Raw genomic sequence first — 16,746 nt, 5'->3', positions numbered from 1 at the left:
TTGATTGCACAATCTGGTACAAACGGTATGCATGAGACTGATGCAAGTCTAGGCTATGTCGGCGATGACGACGAGACCAACCTAAGGGCTGAAATCTGCAATCTTTCTACTGCTGTCCAAAAACGCTATGGGCTGAAATCTACGACTAGTCCAAAAATGCTGTTTTGGGGGGTTGTTTCTGTGGGTCTTTGACGCTGAAAATCTGCAGGTTTAGGGCTGAAAACTGAGGTTTCTTTAGGCTGAAAACTGATGGTCTTTCCGGGCTGAATCTGCTACCTTCTTAGGGCTGAATCTGCAAGTACGCTGCCTTGCTAAATCTGAAAACGCTGAAGTTGGACCAAAAACGCTAGGCTGATGTTTCTGCTGGCGATGATGCTGATGCAGAAACGCTATATGCTGTGACTTGCTCGCGATGGTGTTGATGCAAAACGCCAGGCTGGTGCAGTTCCAAAAACGCTAGTAGAAGGGGTTTTCTGGCGATGGTCTTCTTGCTTGGTGGGGGAAACCGCCAAGGTCTTGATGAGAAGTTGCCTGCTGAGCTTGGCTCCTGTTGCCTCTTCTGCCATTTAGTGCTAACTTTGGTTTGCTTATATATTTTCTTACCAAAATTGCCCTACCTACTTTTGTTGGAAAGTCACTTAAATTAATAAGTGAAAAATGCCAAAAATAGGTAAAATAGGCTAAATGCACTGGAAAATTCCCCTGATGGAATTTGATGGGAATATTGATGATCATGCTGTGTGCAACCAGAGGATATGCATCTACACTAAGTGACTGGGAATGCACGGTCTACGAATACTTGCAAAGTGCCAGATCACTTCTAATCTAGACTGACTGGACTGACTGAACCCTGATCATGCTTTAGCTTGTCCACGAACACAAAGGGTTGGATGTGTCACGTGACAACAGTCATCCTCTAGGTTGGGAGAAGAGTCACCAAGGAAGCGTGTGAAGCTGTAGTGGAAGAAGTCCCATCGTCTACGAATGTCAAAGCTGGTCAAACCCGAGGGACTGCTGCAAAAGGAGAGGTCTAAACGAGAAGTGGCGTTCTCAGGTGGGACTATCCCTCCCGAGCCATGCGACTCGTAGCGAAAGTGTCACAAGATGGGCACCACGTGCCAATAGAAAAGAACAGACTGATTAGACTTTTAGCACTTCAATAACAACTGAAACTGAAAGAGAGAGACGACACGCGACACGGAGTGGCGGAATTCCACCCCAGAGAGTATTGGCCCCAAACCTTGGCGTCCCTTTCGGTATTTCTTTATATTGCATCAACACAGTACAAGCCAGTACTCTAGACTCTACACGTTCTCCAGGAAGCATGCCAGAGAACGAGCCCTAACCTCATATTTAAAGGCCCTTGGCCTAAAAAGCAGTTTACAGTAAAAAGCCTTCAAACTTAAAAGCATCTGGTCCAAAAGAAAAGCCAAAAAGTTGCCATCGTAAATCACGGAAATCTGGCCTGCCACGTCATCAGCCAACACAAAACGCGGAAATCCGTACAGCTTGCCACGTCATCATGTCAGCCCAATTTTCGAAATTCTGCCACGTCATCAATTTGTGTGTGTGTGCGCAGGTCCTGCTTTATTTTAATCCTTTGTCACTTGGGGCCCCATCGAACGGGGTCCCCATAAGTTGGTAGGACTTCTTCTTCTGTTACTTGTTCTTCTTAGGGTTTAGGCCCCTTGGCCGACATCTGCAAGTTGACTCCATTCTTCAAGGCTTCGACACATCAGCAGTTTGTTACAGAAAGCACTAGCAAGAGATTGTCTCACTGCGGATGTGTGTCCAGTCCCCTGCGTCTGAGAAGGAGTGTGGGATGAGTCGGGTGATGAGGCTGAGGGCCCCACCGGTGAGAGAGGAGGAGTGAGAAGTGGGGGTGAGGATGGAGGAGGGGGAGGAACGAAGGAGTCTGAAGGTGGAGGGGAGGGAGGCGGTGGAGGTGGTGAAGCTGAGGTAGAGGGGGCCTCTTCAGGGGGCTCTTGCTAGAGGGGGTCGAAACGGTTCCCTGTCGGAGGGGGGGCCGTGTGGCGAGCCCGTCCTTGTCGACGACGGCCGGGCACCTGCTGCCAACCGTCAGCTGTCTGATCGTTGGCCTTTGTCGAGCTACCAGTCTGTGTGTCCTGGGTACCTGTTTGCTGGACATGCTCACCCTTGGGAGGCTGTGCATGTGCTGTCGGTCGATATCTCCAGCGAGGACAGGCCTTTGCTAAGTGGCCCATCTACCTGCAAATGAAGCACTGGTTTGGGAGTCCCGAATACTCCACCCTCTGGGGTAACCAATCCCCACTCACCCTAGGTAGAAGGACCACCTTCGGGAGAGTATGGGTGTCACGAACTAGAACACGTACTAAAGGCACACTGGCAGCCTTGGCTGCAACTGAAGTTGGCGTGCGCGGGTCTCCAAGACTGTCCCGATCTCCGAACCAATCCTGGAAAGAAGTGGTAAGTACTCCCTCCGTAGGCTAGGGAAGCAGACCGAAATAGGCAAGTCTGCCTCCTTGACAAGAACATTCGATGTTGGATCGAAGCCATGGCGCCACTGTCGGAGATGAGCTCTGACCGCTCGGATGGCCAACGGGCTCATCGAGATGACCTTGGCAGCCATCTCGGGAGTCTCAAACTCTATCTGGTAGTATCCTCGCTCGAGAAGCTGGATGTCAGTGATCTTCCCCACCTTTGCTAAAAGGCGGGCATGCAAAAGGTCGCATACCTCTCCGCGACTGAGATGACTGCCAATAATCTTACAAAGACTGAGATGCCGGAGCACGAGCTTCCATGTGTGTCTGCTACTGTTGATGAGAGGGGCGTCGACACTTAATGTTGAGAGTCCTTTTGATGAAGGGATGCCGAGCATGAGAGACCACGCTAGGAGAGAATGGAAGGCAACTGACGGGGGGGGGGGGGGGATTGCGGGTCGAGCGCGGGCTGCACGAGCGCGGGTGTGTAGGGTTGGGTGGGTAGCACGAGCGAGGGAGAAGCAGGCGGAGGTAGACACAAGCGAGAGAAGGGGGCGAGGCGGGGTGTCAGCGATAGCGAGGAGGGTGAGGGGGGGAGCAGCGAGGGCGTGCGCAGAGCAGCAGCGAGCGAGCAACGAGGGTTGGCATTTCTAGGTGTTTTTAGAGCAGTAGACTAATACGTCAAGATTTGATTCAACTACCAAAAGCACATGGATACAGCCGACACGAGTTGGGCACGAAGATGGCTTTCTATAAAGAGCATCTTCTCCAACTAAGAGAGGATGGATATGTGATCAAACCGGCCTATATGGACACTCATTTATCCTGTGGGATACGATGTGCTATTGGTCAGATGTGCACATCATCGCATCAACTAGAGATCGAGACTGGCAGATTTAGGAGAGTACCAACATAGGCTAGGATATTGTCACGTGACACATCCAACCCTATGTGTCCGTGGACAAGCTACAACATGACCAGGGTTTAGTTCAATTAAGTCGGTTTAGAATAGGAAGTGATCTGGCACTTTTGTGAGTCTGTTCGCAGACCGTGCGTGTCCAAACACTTAGAATAGATGCATATCCTCTGGTTGCACACAACATGATCATCAGATTTCAGTTAGAACCCATAAGTAGCATTTTTACAGTGCATAGGCCTATTTTTCCTATTTTTGACATTTTTCACTTATTATTTTTAAGTGACTTTTGTTGGAAAGTAGGTAGGGCAATTTTGCTAAGTTGTATAAATAGAAACCTAGCGCTAGCACTTTCTGGCAGAAGAGACAGCAGGGACCTGACATCCAACAATGCACCTTCTCAGCAAGACCCCCCCCCGGGCAGGAGACTTAGCGTTTTCAGCCAAGAACAGCCAGTGTTTTTCTCCATTGCAGAGCAGCCCCAGCGTTTTGCATTGCAGACTGTAACAGACTTGGACACTCCAAGTCAAGAATCAATCGCGACAGCACCAAATAATCACTTCAAAACAATTCACAGATCACAATAGATTTGCATTGGCCCGGCGGAGTTGCGTTGTCACAAAGTGATGACGTGGCTACGGACAGCAGAAACCCTAATTTTTGCCAGAAACAGTAAAATTCCTGCAAACCCTAATTTTTCCCAAAAATCCTAATTTCCGGAAATCGCGCAGGCTATTAAACATATATATATATATATATATATATATATATATATATATATATATATATTTTTTTTTTTTTGAAAATGATGAGCGACGCAAATTTTGCTTTTTCTCTACAATATGAGAAAGAGAGAGAGAATGCTTTTGCTTTCAAGTTTTGACTCTCTGTGAGAGAGAGAGAGCAGTTGCTTTTGATTTGAAGCTTTTGGGGCTCTGCTTTTGGGCATCCCTTGTAACCTTTAAATTAGTGGTGAGGGCCTCACTTCTCAGAGCATCTGGACGCAGAGTCTGAGAGTGAAACCCTAGCCACTCTCTTGTACTTTGATTTGATTAATATAAAAAGAAATACCGAAAGGGGTGCCAGTCTTTGGGGCCAATATCTCTAGGCACGGAACTCCGCTGGGCCAGTCTACATCTATTGTGATCTGTGACTTGTTTTGAAGTGGTTATTTGGTGCTGTCGCGGTTGATTCTTGACTTGGAGTGTCTAAGTCTGTTACATCCGTGCCTAGAGATATTGGCCCCAAAGACTGATGCCCCTTTCGGTATTTCTTTATGTATTAAATCAATGTCAAAGTACAAAGAGCGGTTAGGGTTTCACTCTCAGACTTTGCATCCAGATGCTCTGAGAAGTGAGGCCCTCACCGTGAATATAAAGATTACAAGGGATGCCCAAAAGTAGAGCCCCAAAAGCTTGAAAGCAAAAGCAGATTCTCTCTTTCTCTCAATGAGAGCAAAATAAAGCAATATTCTCTCTTTATCTCTCTTTCAATTTCCTTGCAAAGCCAAAAAGCAGGGATTTGCATCGCTAATTTTTTTTTTCCACCACCGCGATTTCTGAAAATTAGGGTTTCTGGCAGAAATTAGGGTTTTTGTTGTCGGTAGCCACGTCATCACTTTGTGACATACCCCCCCCTCTTGAAAGCATTGTAATCGACTGCGATTACGCTTGCAAAACCGACAAAAGCCATAAACCGTCTTAGCAGACACTGACTGTTAGTACCTACGTACTAGGAACACACATCTAGCACATGTATCAAATCGACAGTCACATCACACGACATCACAAGACATCACAAGACATCACTAGACATCACAGGACATCACATGACATTCAACATTCATTCGGATCTTAGACCATGATTTATCATCAATGTAGCTAGCAATCACATCTAGGTCCAATCGGGACCTCATCGATGTCCGATTGACTAACCCCTATTGCAACCATGTCTATTCGAGATCAATCAGACCAAAATGCTACAGTCATTTCGTCTATTAGTTCCTGCACTCAAAAGAAGTCAAGAACAAATCAGTATCATTATCAGGAATTCCATTTCATAAAGTCATCCAGCAGAACACTGTCAGCTCTCAGTATCCCTGAAGCTCAAAGAGACATCAGTGACTTTAGTATCAAAATCAAGGCATCTGTTGACAAAGGAGTGGAGTGACTCCCCTCTTGTGCATCCCACTGCACCATATCTCGAATTCTGGGTTCCGTTTGGAGTAGACTATGCTAAACCAAAGCATCGAGGTAAAGTTTCACAATCCGAGGAGTATCTGCTAGGTCCTCCTCCTCCATCCACTTCGCATGAAATGCAGGAAAGTTCTTGAACTTAACCAAGAACCGCCTTCGGACTTTACCTTTCTTCGTATCCCTATGTGCCAAAATCTGTTCAGGAACAAGGGTCTCCTCGTTTTCTTCCACTTCGGGTTGCTCATCAGGCTCCCTATCATCAGGCACTTCACCCTTAACAGGTTTCAAGAGACTCACATGCAATGCATTGTGATCCTCCAAATATCTGGCAGTTTCAATCGGAAGGAGACATCATTTATCTTTTCAGTGATCTGGAAAGGTCTGTAGTATCGCATACTAAGCTTTGGAAAAAGCCTCTCTTTTCCTTTTTCTTTCTTAGGCGTGCCTTCTCAAAACGTAAGAGCACCCAATCATCCTCCTTCAATTTCAAGTCGCGACGATGGCGATCCGCTTCCTTTCTCTGTCGTTCTTGAGACTTCTGCAAAGTCTCGCGAACCTTGGCAAAAGCTGTATCCAAATCTCGTGAATATTCATCCGCTTCAAATATCTAATCTTTCGTGCTCAGGAAGGATGGAACCTTCGCAGCACTTTCAACAAATCTCAAATGGCGTCTTCCCCGTCGAAGAGTGTATCTTGTTATTGTAGGCAAATTCCACCAAAGGTAAGTTCTTTTCCCATTGAGTCTTTTGATCCGAGATACAAGACTTCAATAAATCTAAAACCACTGAATTAGCAATCTCAGATTGCCCGTCAGTCTGCAAGTGGAACGATGATGAGAACTGCAACCGCGTGCCAATGTTCTCCCAAATTGCCTCCCAAAACAAACATATAAATCTGGGGTCTCTGTTGGAGACAATCGTCTCAGACGTGCCATGTAATCGGAAAATCATCGTGATCGTTCTGTGTTCTCGGGAGATCAAAAATGAAATCCATTGCAACACTTTCTTAGGGGTGGGTGGGTATGGGTAAAGGCTGTAACAATCCCTGTGCCTTACGCCTGTCAAACTTGACCTTCTGGCATACTGCGCACAAACTCTTCCACATCCTTTTAGAGTCTCGGCCCAAAGAAGTATCTCTCTACCCCCTTCATGGTGGTAGCAATGCCGCGGTGACTCGTAAAAGGTGGACAGTGGTATTCAGTCATAACCTTTTCCCTCAACGGTTGTGTAACGCACAACATAGTCTTTTTCATCAAGTAGCCTTCCCGAAGGGAGTATCCAGCTACTGTCTCCCCATCCCGTATCCGTGTGAAAATATCTACAAAATTCGTATCCGTGGCATATTGATCGACCATATCCTCGAAGCTCCTATGATGTATCGCGGAAATAGCCAGAAGCAATGGCTTCCGAGACAAAGCATCTGCCACCACATTCTTCTGTCCCTGCACGTAGACAATCTGGAAGTGAAACTGTGACCAGATGTTCGCCCACCGGATCTGCTTTTCCGAAAGCTGCTTCTATGACAAGAAAGTAGCGCAAACGCTGATGTTCTGTAAAGACAGTAAAATCCGCTCCGAGTAGGTAATGCCGCCACTGAGTAAGAGCATGGATAACTACCAAAGCTCTTTCTCATATATCTACGCTGTCATCTCCGGCCTAGAGAACAATCGGCTCTCGTAAGCAATGACATGGCCTTCTTGTATCAAGACCGCACTCAGACTACAACCACAAGCATCACAATATACTTGAAATGACTTCTGCGAGTCCGGCAAAGTCAAAACTGGTCCCGTAGTCAATTTCTCTTTCAATGTCTGAAAGGCAGTCACCTCTGTGGATCCCCACGAGAAAGGGACTCCTTTTTGTATCAAGATATGCAAAGGATAAGCAACCTCTGCAAACTTTCGAATGAACCGTCTGTAGTACGAACACAGTCCCAAGATGCTTCCAACTTTATGGACATTCTTCAAATCGGGCCAATCACGGATAGTGTCTATCTTGGCCGAATCCACTTGCACTCCTGTTGCTGAGACAAAGTGTCCCAAAAAGTCTCTGTGAAGCAGATGATCTCTGTGTTCTACCTCATTCTTGGAGAAAACAATGGTATCATCAAAGAAAGTGCCAACAAATAGCCTGTACTCTTGAAAAAATCCTGTCCATCATCCGGTTTAAATGTCGCAGGAGCATTGGTTAAGCCAAAAGGCATCACCAAAAAAACTCAAATAACCCAAAAGTCGTCCGAAAGGCTGTCTTCTAGACGTCTCTCGACACGATTTGGATCTGATGATATCCACTCTTCAAGTCAATCTTGCTAAAGCACGAGGATCCCTGTAACCTGTCGAGTATATCATCGATCCTAGGAATCGGAAATCTGTTCTTGATGGTGATTTTGTTGAGAGCGTTATAATCGATGCTCATTCTCCAAGATCCGTCTTTCTTCAAATCCAACAACAGTGGAGAGCAATAGGGTGAAGTACTATGCTGGACAAGACCCTTTTCCAAGTCTTTCACTGGGTTCATAATCTTTTCACCTGTACTTGGCTCACACTGTTCGGTGGCCGGTTCGGTGACGTGTTTCCAGGTATCAGGTCAATGGTTTGATCTTCAGGCCCTCTAAAAAGCAATCGGCATGAGTGTGGAGAAAAATCTTGGCGTTCTTTTGATCAGGTCAAAACATATTTCAACCTTTATCCATCGTTCAATTCTCTTTCAAAAGAATGAGTAAAGAAACTGAAGTTCATCAAGTGGAATTCTCTGAGCCCTTCATTTATCAAAGTCGCTTTCTCGGCCCGGTAGTCAACCACGGCGTAGTTCTTGTGGTACCAAGGGATCCTGAGTAGAATATCACTCGCGTGCCCTAAACACCCCTGTCATTGCAAACGAAGTTTGCCAATGCTCGGTGTAATGGCAACATCCCATCCGGGTGCCAGTCGAACTACCTCCGCCTGTGGCGTCAGTCTGTCGGGCGTAATTCCAAATTGAGCCGCCAATTTCCAGTGAAAAGAAGTCGGCCTTGGCTCCTTCAAAAGAGCTCCCTGATCCTTCACTTTGCCCCAAAAGCTGCAAAGTTTGTACTTTCATTCATTAGATTCGGTGTAGGTCCCACGCCATGTGGTACCAGTTCTGCTTTTCTATCTGCCGTTTCTGCCACGTTCCTCAGCTGCTCTCGAACTCTCAGGCCTGTCGTCGTCTTTATCATTTTGTTCTTTCTGTGCCTTTTTAGGGCACTTCGCGGAGATATGTCCATGTTCCCCACATCGAAAGCACTTCCCCTCTCTAATGAAGCGAGCTCTCTCCTCAGGAGTAAGCTTGGTCGTGCATCCTTTTTCTCTGGGTTGCTCTTTTTCTTTCTACTTTCATTCCCAGAAGTCTGTCCGGCTCGTTGTGTCATGGCCTCATCTGTGGGGTAGGTCAAACTGCCAGAGTGAATGGCAAAGCCCCGCTTCGCATGACTCATCAACTCCTGAATAGAAGCTGACTTCTGTTCCAAGCAGTGATCTCGGATCTCTGTAGGTAGACCCAAGGTAAACCGCTCAATCTGTTCTCTGAACGAGATCTTCTTGAATGAAGAGGTGGGTAGAAAAGAGCTCCAGAATCTTTCACAGTAAGCATTGATTGTATCTTTCTTAGTCATCCGAAGATGGTTCCAAGCAGCTCGTATATCTCGTTCATATTCTTGTGTCAACCAAGAAGAACTAAACAGCTTCTTAAATTTCAGCCATTTAACTGGCGCAATCTTGTTTAAAAGAAGCGTGGACCACCAAGTACGAGCATAGGTAGCTCTCCGAATCTTGGAGTGCTCTGAATAGCGCCCTCCCGCGAAAGTGATGTCAAACTGCTGTATAAAAGACAAAGCCTTCGAAGCATCTGAGTATCTTGAAAAAGTATCAAACTTGATCGAGTGGCCACCTTCCTTAAACTCTCGGACTTTCTTGCTTTTATCTTCGAGAAAGTCATACTGGTTGGCTTGTAAAGATTCTTCTTGTTCGCATAAAAGTTTCCATCATGAGAATCTGAGCTGTCTGTAGACGAGTCCTCAGTAGAACTATGAGTCTTTGGGCGAGATTTAGCCTTCTTTGCCTTTTTCTTGCCCTTTCCGAAGCTTTGTTTCTTGCTTCGCTTTTTACCTTTTTTGTCTTCTTCGCTCGAATCTGAAGAGCTAGAAGAACTGTCAGAAGAAGAAGAAGAAGAAGAACTGGGTACTCCTTCAAATCGAACACGCTTCTTTTGTTTCTTTTCCTTGTCAAAAGTCGACTGACGACCCAAATATCTCGGGAAGTCAGTGCCTTTTTTTTGCTTTTTGCCTTGCTTTTTGGCTTTCTTTTGCGCGTCAAAAAGCTGAGCAATCCGTGCATCAACCACCTCTTGTAATTCCTTCTCTGAGTACTGTTTGTGATTAGAAGGTTTCTTGAGAGCGGGTTTCAGGGGTGGTGTAGTGGTTTTCTGCCACTGTGCATGCACTTTCTGAAAAGAAGTCTTGCTCATATATTTTGCCAATTTCGGATCCTTCGCAAAACTGAGCATCATCTTTGTTGCATCGCCGATCAATTGACGACGCTTCATCTCTCTTTGCTCCACCTGAGTAGGCCGAGGCGGGCCATACTCTGTCAGAATCTTCGTTGTGATCCCTGCCCGCATCTCCAGATGCAGAGGGAGTCGAGTGATCCTTGCGTGAAGCCATAGGTGCCACGGAAAAAAAATTGGGGATCAGATTTCCCGTAGAAGAGAAATCGGCCGTGCTCTGATACCACTGTAACAGACTTGGACATTCCAAGTGAAGAATCAATCGCGACAGCACCAAATAATCACTTCAAAACAATTCACAGATCACAATAGATTTGCATTGGCCCGGCGGAGTTCCGTGCCTAGAGATATTGGCCCCAAAGACTGGCGCCCCTTTCGGTATTTCTTTATGTATTAAATCAATGTCAAAGTACAAAGAGCGGTTAGGGTTTCACTCTCAGACTCTGCGTCCACATGCTTGGAGAAGTGAGGCCCTCACCGTGAATATAAAGATTACAAGGATGCCCAAAAGCAGAGCCCCAAAAGCTTGAAAGCAAAAGCAGATTCTCTCTCTCTCTCTCTCTCTCTCTCTCTCTCTCTCTCTCTCTCTCTCTCTCTCTCTCTCAATGAGAGCAAAATAAAGCAATATTCTCTCTTTATCTCTCTTCCAATTTCCTTGCAAAGCCAAAAAGCAGGGATTTGCGTCGCTAAGAAAAAACAATTTTTTTTTCCACCCCCGCGATTTCCGGAAATTAGGGTTTCTGGCAGAAATTAGGGTTTGCAGGAAGTTTAGGTTTCTGGCAGAAATTAGGGTTTCTGCTGTCGGTAGCCACGTCATCACTTTGTGACACAGACCAACCCGGTGACAACAAGACATCGCAAAAGCCTAGCGTTTTTGCAGAAGACTTCAAATCAGCCCTAGCGTTTTTGGTTTGTAGATCAGCCCCGGCGTTTTGCAGATTCACCGCGATGGAACATCAAGAAACACTAGCGTTTTTAGTTTTCAGCAGTTTCAGCCCGGAAAACGCAGATTTCAACATCTACGTTTTCAACGCGTTGTCGTTGTATCGTCGTCGTCGACATCGTCACCGACATAGAGTCAGAATTCAGCAAATAAAGATTTGCAGATTACAGCCCTTAGCATTCTCAGATTTCAGCCCGTCTCGTCGTCGTCTTCATCGTCGTCGACATCGTCGGCAAGTCCAAGCATTGTAGAGATTTGTGCAATCATAAGTAGACTAATCTCGCCATAGAGAGTGGGGCCTTTGGAGGAGGGTTTTACAACGTCTCTGGTGTCGTATTCTCTTCTCTATCTCTCAGTCTCATGCACTTCCATTCACAGTGTCCATTCAGTTTGTTTGTGTCCATTGCACTCTCTCACTGAAGGAACAGAAGGCTCTCCCTTTCGTAAGTAAAAGGAACCCTTAGCACAGTTCGGAGCACTCATCTTGAGCAAAGTTCAAACATTCACTTCCGCTGCACCTTACAGATATGCCAGTTGTGCCATATTGAGCCAGAGATAGAGTTTCATCACATTTGTCATTGTCCGATATACTATGAAATACGAGGGCGCTTTCACTGTTTATTCAGAGAGGGCTTTGGACCGTTGGCTAGTCATTGATGGTTGTTCTTTCTAGAGCTGCGCAGACACAGGGAGAGTTTCTTGAGGAGACCAGGTAGCGGGAGACATTCACAGAGGGAGATCACTAACTTCTTTAGAGCAGGGACTCAACAGCCAGATGAGCATGCCTCACAGCAGACTTCAGAGCCCACTTATACCAAAGGTATATTAGTGGACAAAGACATTGAGCTCGGGAGAGCTAGACGCCCACGTCTACAGGGGTGACCACGACATCGACAGAGGCTTCACCAGAGGATCAAGACTATTCTAGCACGGTATAATACGACTATGTACAGATGCCCGATGCCGGGCATCCTCGGGCATGGATGATGATGATGATGATTTTCAGTCTGACGATTTTAGCCTTTTAGTTTTAGTCTTTCACTTTACTTCATTTTATTTTTGTACCTAGACATTGGATTAGATCCACAAGGATTGTATCAGTTTAGTCTCATAGGTCATTTTGGCCTTTTGAAGACGTTTAATATAACATTTCATTTCATTTCTCTTTCTAGGATCATAGATGTCTCGGATTGTTCCTACTAGAGCTGCGCAGACTTAGGGAGAGTTTGCTGAGGACATTAGGGGAAAGATAGTCTCAGAGATGAATCACAGATTTCTTTATACCAGCCAGTGGAGAGCAGTCATTACAGTAGATCTCAGAGCCTATTCATACTAGAGGTACACTGCACCAAGCCACTGAACTTGGCAGATCCAGACGCCCACGACCTCGGGGAGTCTCCCACTACCGACGAAGGCTGCAACAGAAGATACAGATTACTCTAGCTCGACATGCAAGACGCCCAACCAGAGTACTGACCATGGAGGAGGTCGATGAGATCCGAGAGTGACCGATGAGAGATTTCATCTGACCCCACCGACCCCTCCCCCCCTTCCCCCCCCACATCCTTTCCTCTTAATGTTCTAGTGTTAGTTCTTTGTAACTTTGTAATTTCTGTACTTAGACATGGTATCAGATTCACCAGTTGTAACTTTTTGGTCTCATAGGTCACTTTTGGCCTTTTGAAGACGTTAATATAACATTCATTTCTCTCTCCCCCCCCACATCTCTACCTCTCTTTCTCATTCTCTCTCTACAAGGAAATAAAAGGAACCATCATTCAAGCAAGGAAAGAAGGAAAGATTTGTGAAAGTGTAAAGTCTAGATCTTGTCGCCATTTCAATTCCGTTGCACCTGACAAGACAAGGTGAATCGGATAGTGATCAAGTTGCAATTGCGAACAAATCTCCTCATGAACATGGGCAGCCATTGGATCTTGGATCTACCACTTCAAAATAGCCTCCACTCACAAACGGCCCATCACACGGGCAAAGGGTAGCAGTACTTGCAAACAAGCACTTGCAGATGGTGGCTAGAGAGAGATTGTTTTGCGAGAGAGAGAGATCACAAGCAAAAATGCTAGAGAGAGAGAGTGTGTAGACAAAACGCTAAGATCTTAGGAGCAAACTCTAGAGAGTTGAGATCCCCAAAACGTTGACTACAATTTGTAAGCAATGGAATGGATGAGTACAAGGTAGGCGGCCCCGCGGGGGGGGGAGGGGGGGTCGTGGACCTTATAAAGGGTCCCCTACAACCGTCCGATCCAAATAATACTCCACGACCCAGAAAAGGGAAGTGCCTTGGAAAAATGCCACATCACCTAAAAATAGGTTAATAAATCGTCTAGGAGATTGAAAACTGCAGAAATTGAGACTCTTACCCCGGGAAACCCTAGGAACAGGGGTTTTGCCTCATGCAAGCCTATCGTGCGAAAATACATGGTGCATACCGCCGGAAAAGGTACATCTAAATCAAATACGGTTGGGCACAGCCACAAAATAGCCCTCACTCCCTAAACTGCTCCTGAGAGACTGAAGCCACCACCAGAAGGAAGATGAAACTCTTAACATCATGAACATGTTGGTCATAGGAACAAGCCTTTAATTAGGTAGCCTAATATGCTTTACTTTCCTCAGTGGATGTACAAAGTGCAAATGGCACTCCCGTCTTCTTTCGCATGGTGACTTTGTCATCTCTGCGGTTCCTGTTGTTCAAATCTTAGTGTGTCGAAACACGTTTATCGATTTTTAGTTTGTTAAGCTTGCATCCTCTATGCAGCATGATTCACATGCTGTAATCGTTTGTAAAAATGGAATTTGAACTGGGAGATATTCACTTTGATGTGCTAAAAGGATCACCCGCTTGTCATGAACTTGCAGATTTGCTCAGTTCCAATCTTTAAGACAGAAGCAAGGATTGAGGTACTTCAACTGTCATGAAAACAGGTTGTCATTTCTTAATCTAGAATGTGTGCCATATCACCATCAAAAAGCATTTATTACAAAGACATCTTCTTTATCAGATATGGAGATCAGTTTGAGTCTCGCAAGTAGTAGACAAGAGCAAAAGCATGGCACAGGCATACATGAATATGTTCATGAGACAGCATTACAATCACTAGTTTTGGCTCCAAATGTTCAAGAGGCAAGGGAAGCCATTGTTGAGAATGCTGAAACGGAGCTCAATGTGGTCACTTCAACTGTCGGTCAAATTGTGTACAAGAGAAGATCTAAAAAAGCCATTGCTGCAGAAAAAGCTTTAACTGTGACGAAGACTGTAGAGGAGGAGCTTTTGAATTCAGAGGCCATGGCTTGTGTTGTGTCTTCAGAAGAGCAAACTGAGGAAGCAATCACCAAAGCTTCACGTAAAACTGGTCGAAAGAGGAAAGTTACTAGTAAAGTCTCTGAATGCACAGAGGCTTCTCAATACGCTGAGTTAGGGACAGCTGCAAGCTCGGGGAAGAGAAAGGTAGGTGCGAGAACTGTGACAGACCCAGCCTCAGGCTCTCAGAGGAGAAAGGCAAGGGTAAAAGGTTCTCAGTGCATAGAACACTTGGATTCTCTCTCTCAGAAAATAGAAGAAAGCAACACAGAAGCCACAAATGTAGAAGTGGCCACAGCTAATGGCTTCAAAGAGCATACCGTGGACACCCTTGTTGAGAAAGTGAATCCATGGTTGTTGCTGGTTCACAAGAAGGTGCAGTCTGAGTGGAGTGTGTATAATCCACATACCATGCGCCAATCAGAACCGCAAGGCAAGTCTATGAAACTTCTCTCATGGAATGTTAATGGTCTTCGAGCATTATTGAAAAGAAAGGGTGAAGATTTACCCGGTTCTGCTATCTTAAGACTGGCACAGAAAGAGAATTTTGATGTATTGTCTCTGCAAGAGACAAAACTACAAGTACGTTCTACTTCCTCATGGCTCACTCACTCGTTTGACTAGTGCTTTTTGCTACCTTCTAACACAAATATATTATTATAGGAAAAGGATGTGGTTAAAATCAAGGAGACCCTTTTGCCTGCGTATGACAATTCTCTTTGGAGCTGTAGCACTGCAAAGCTGGGTTACTCAGGGACTGCAGTCATCTCAAGAGTAATTTGTCTCAACAGCATAGTCCATTAGTATTGTCGTGAATAATACTTAATTAGACTTCCTAATGATCTTCTTGCTTTTGCTGATATATTGCAGATAAAACCATTGTCCATATCTTATGGAATAGGGATCCCAAAGCATGACAGTGAAGGCAGAGTCATCACTGTCGAGTTTGAAAATTTTTTCTTAGTGACTTGTTACGTACCGAATTCTGGACAGAAGCTTGAAAGACTGGTAACATTTTTGATTGCTTGCTTGTTCTGATACCAAAAAACAGTGTACTTCTGAAACGCTCATACACCTTCTTCATCTTACTTGGATGTGCAACTCTACTGTTGCAGGTATATCGGACCCAAGATTGGGACCTGTCCTTAGGAATTTATCTCAAGGCAGGTTCCGTTTTTGTGTTTCAAGAAGCCTGTACATGTTTTCACACATGCACAGCAGAATTGTGCTCCCTTTCTTTGTATTAGTGTCATGGAATGGTACACTCATAAATGTTGGTTCATTTACATGCAGGCCCTTGAAAAGGAAAAGCCGGTCATTTTGACAGGAGATTTGAACTGTGCACATCAAGAAATTGACATCTATAATCCAGATGTAAGCCATTTGATTATCCCCTTGAAAACATTCATTTATATGTCATTTGTCAAATAAGGTTTAGGCATACTGTGTATGATACTGTTCTATTATTTTTGCACTGGTGCCAACTTTGTTTGTGGCACCAAGCCTTACATGTTGATCTTTATTTTGATGGTGCTATTTGTTTTAATCGACCGTCTGTTATGGTCAAGCTGCTGTCCATGCAACTTATGCATTAAAGAGAGGCATGCGTTGCAAAGGATTTCAGAATATAACCGTCTTCTGGCAGAGGGACGTTTAACTGTGGCCTAACTGCTGGGCTCTGCCATTAACCCCTGGCTGCTCCAAAGGCTGCTGGTATAATTTTGGTGAAGCCTCTGGTCCAAACACAGGCTCTCTCACATCTGGAGGAGAAAGCTCATCACCATGAACAACTCTCTCAACTCTCCTCTTGTAAACAAGGATAGACTGGGCCTACCTCTGCTACCTTACTGTGTCTGTTGTCAACCACTCCTACTAGACTGTTGCTGACTCCGATCCCTACCATCTCTGTATTGCTACTAATCTGATCTATGTTGAGATTGGCGAGGCAGTGAGGCCTGAGCTCGCGGGTCTGCAGAGTTGGACCAGCAGCCTTTGGAACAGCTAGGGGACGATGACAGAGTCCAACAGTTGGTAGAGTCGGAGGTTCAATTGGACATTCCTTGTATTGAGGATGGTTTATGGGAGGGGCAGAAGATAGCGGAGTCTTCCTAAGAGGAGACAGGTTTGAGTATGTGCTGGTTTTGTTTCTCTATCAAATGTTCCCTTGTCCATGTTTCAGGTCCAGAAGCATCTTTTAGGGATGGACCTCTTCACATTGATGTGTATGCAGTATTCATAGAGAGGAGATCCTTTCTTTCTTGTCCCAAAGGGCCACCGGAGCTACATTATGGTTTCTAGACAGTGCATGATCAGTTGGGACAGCCTCTGATGCTTTGGTTGATCAACTTTAAAGGCAGCTTAGGGTATCATAGATTCTGGTCCTCTTTGCCG

The 16,746-nt window shown here is 45.4% G+C and overlaps 1 protein-coding gene across 1 annotated transcript in view; it reads left to right on the top strand.

Moving 5' to 3' along the window:
* LOC147433075 (uncharacterized) overlaps positions 1–16,746 on the top strand; it is a 54,846-nt gene that overhangs the window by 13,331 nt on the left and 24,769 nt on the right. Inside the window, exons 2-6 of the mRNA XM_086492791.1 lie at positions 13,914–14,937; positions 15,019–15,129; positions 15,226–15,363; positions 15,471–15,518; positions 15,649–15,729. Of these exons, the coding sequence (XP_086348917.1) occupies positions 13,914–14,937; positions 15,019–15,129; positions 15,226–15,363; positions 15,471–15,518; positions 15,649–15,729 (1,402 nt within the window). The remainder of the gene's footprint in view (positions 1–13,913; positions 14,938–15,018; positions 15,130–15,225; positions 15,364–15,470; positions 15,519–15,648; positions 15,730–16,746) is intronic.

Source organism: Adiantum capillus-veneris, chromosome 20 (genome assembly GCF_014529385.1).
Source record: "Adiantum capillus-veneris isolate H3 chromosome 20, ASM1452938v2, whole genome shotgun sequence".
NCBI classification, from domain to species: Eukaryota; Viridiplantae; Streptophyta; class Polypodiopsida; order Polypodiales; family Pteridaceae; genus Adiantum; species Adiantum capillus-veneris.
This window is presented reverse-complemented; position numbering and strand designations above follow the sequence as displayed.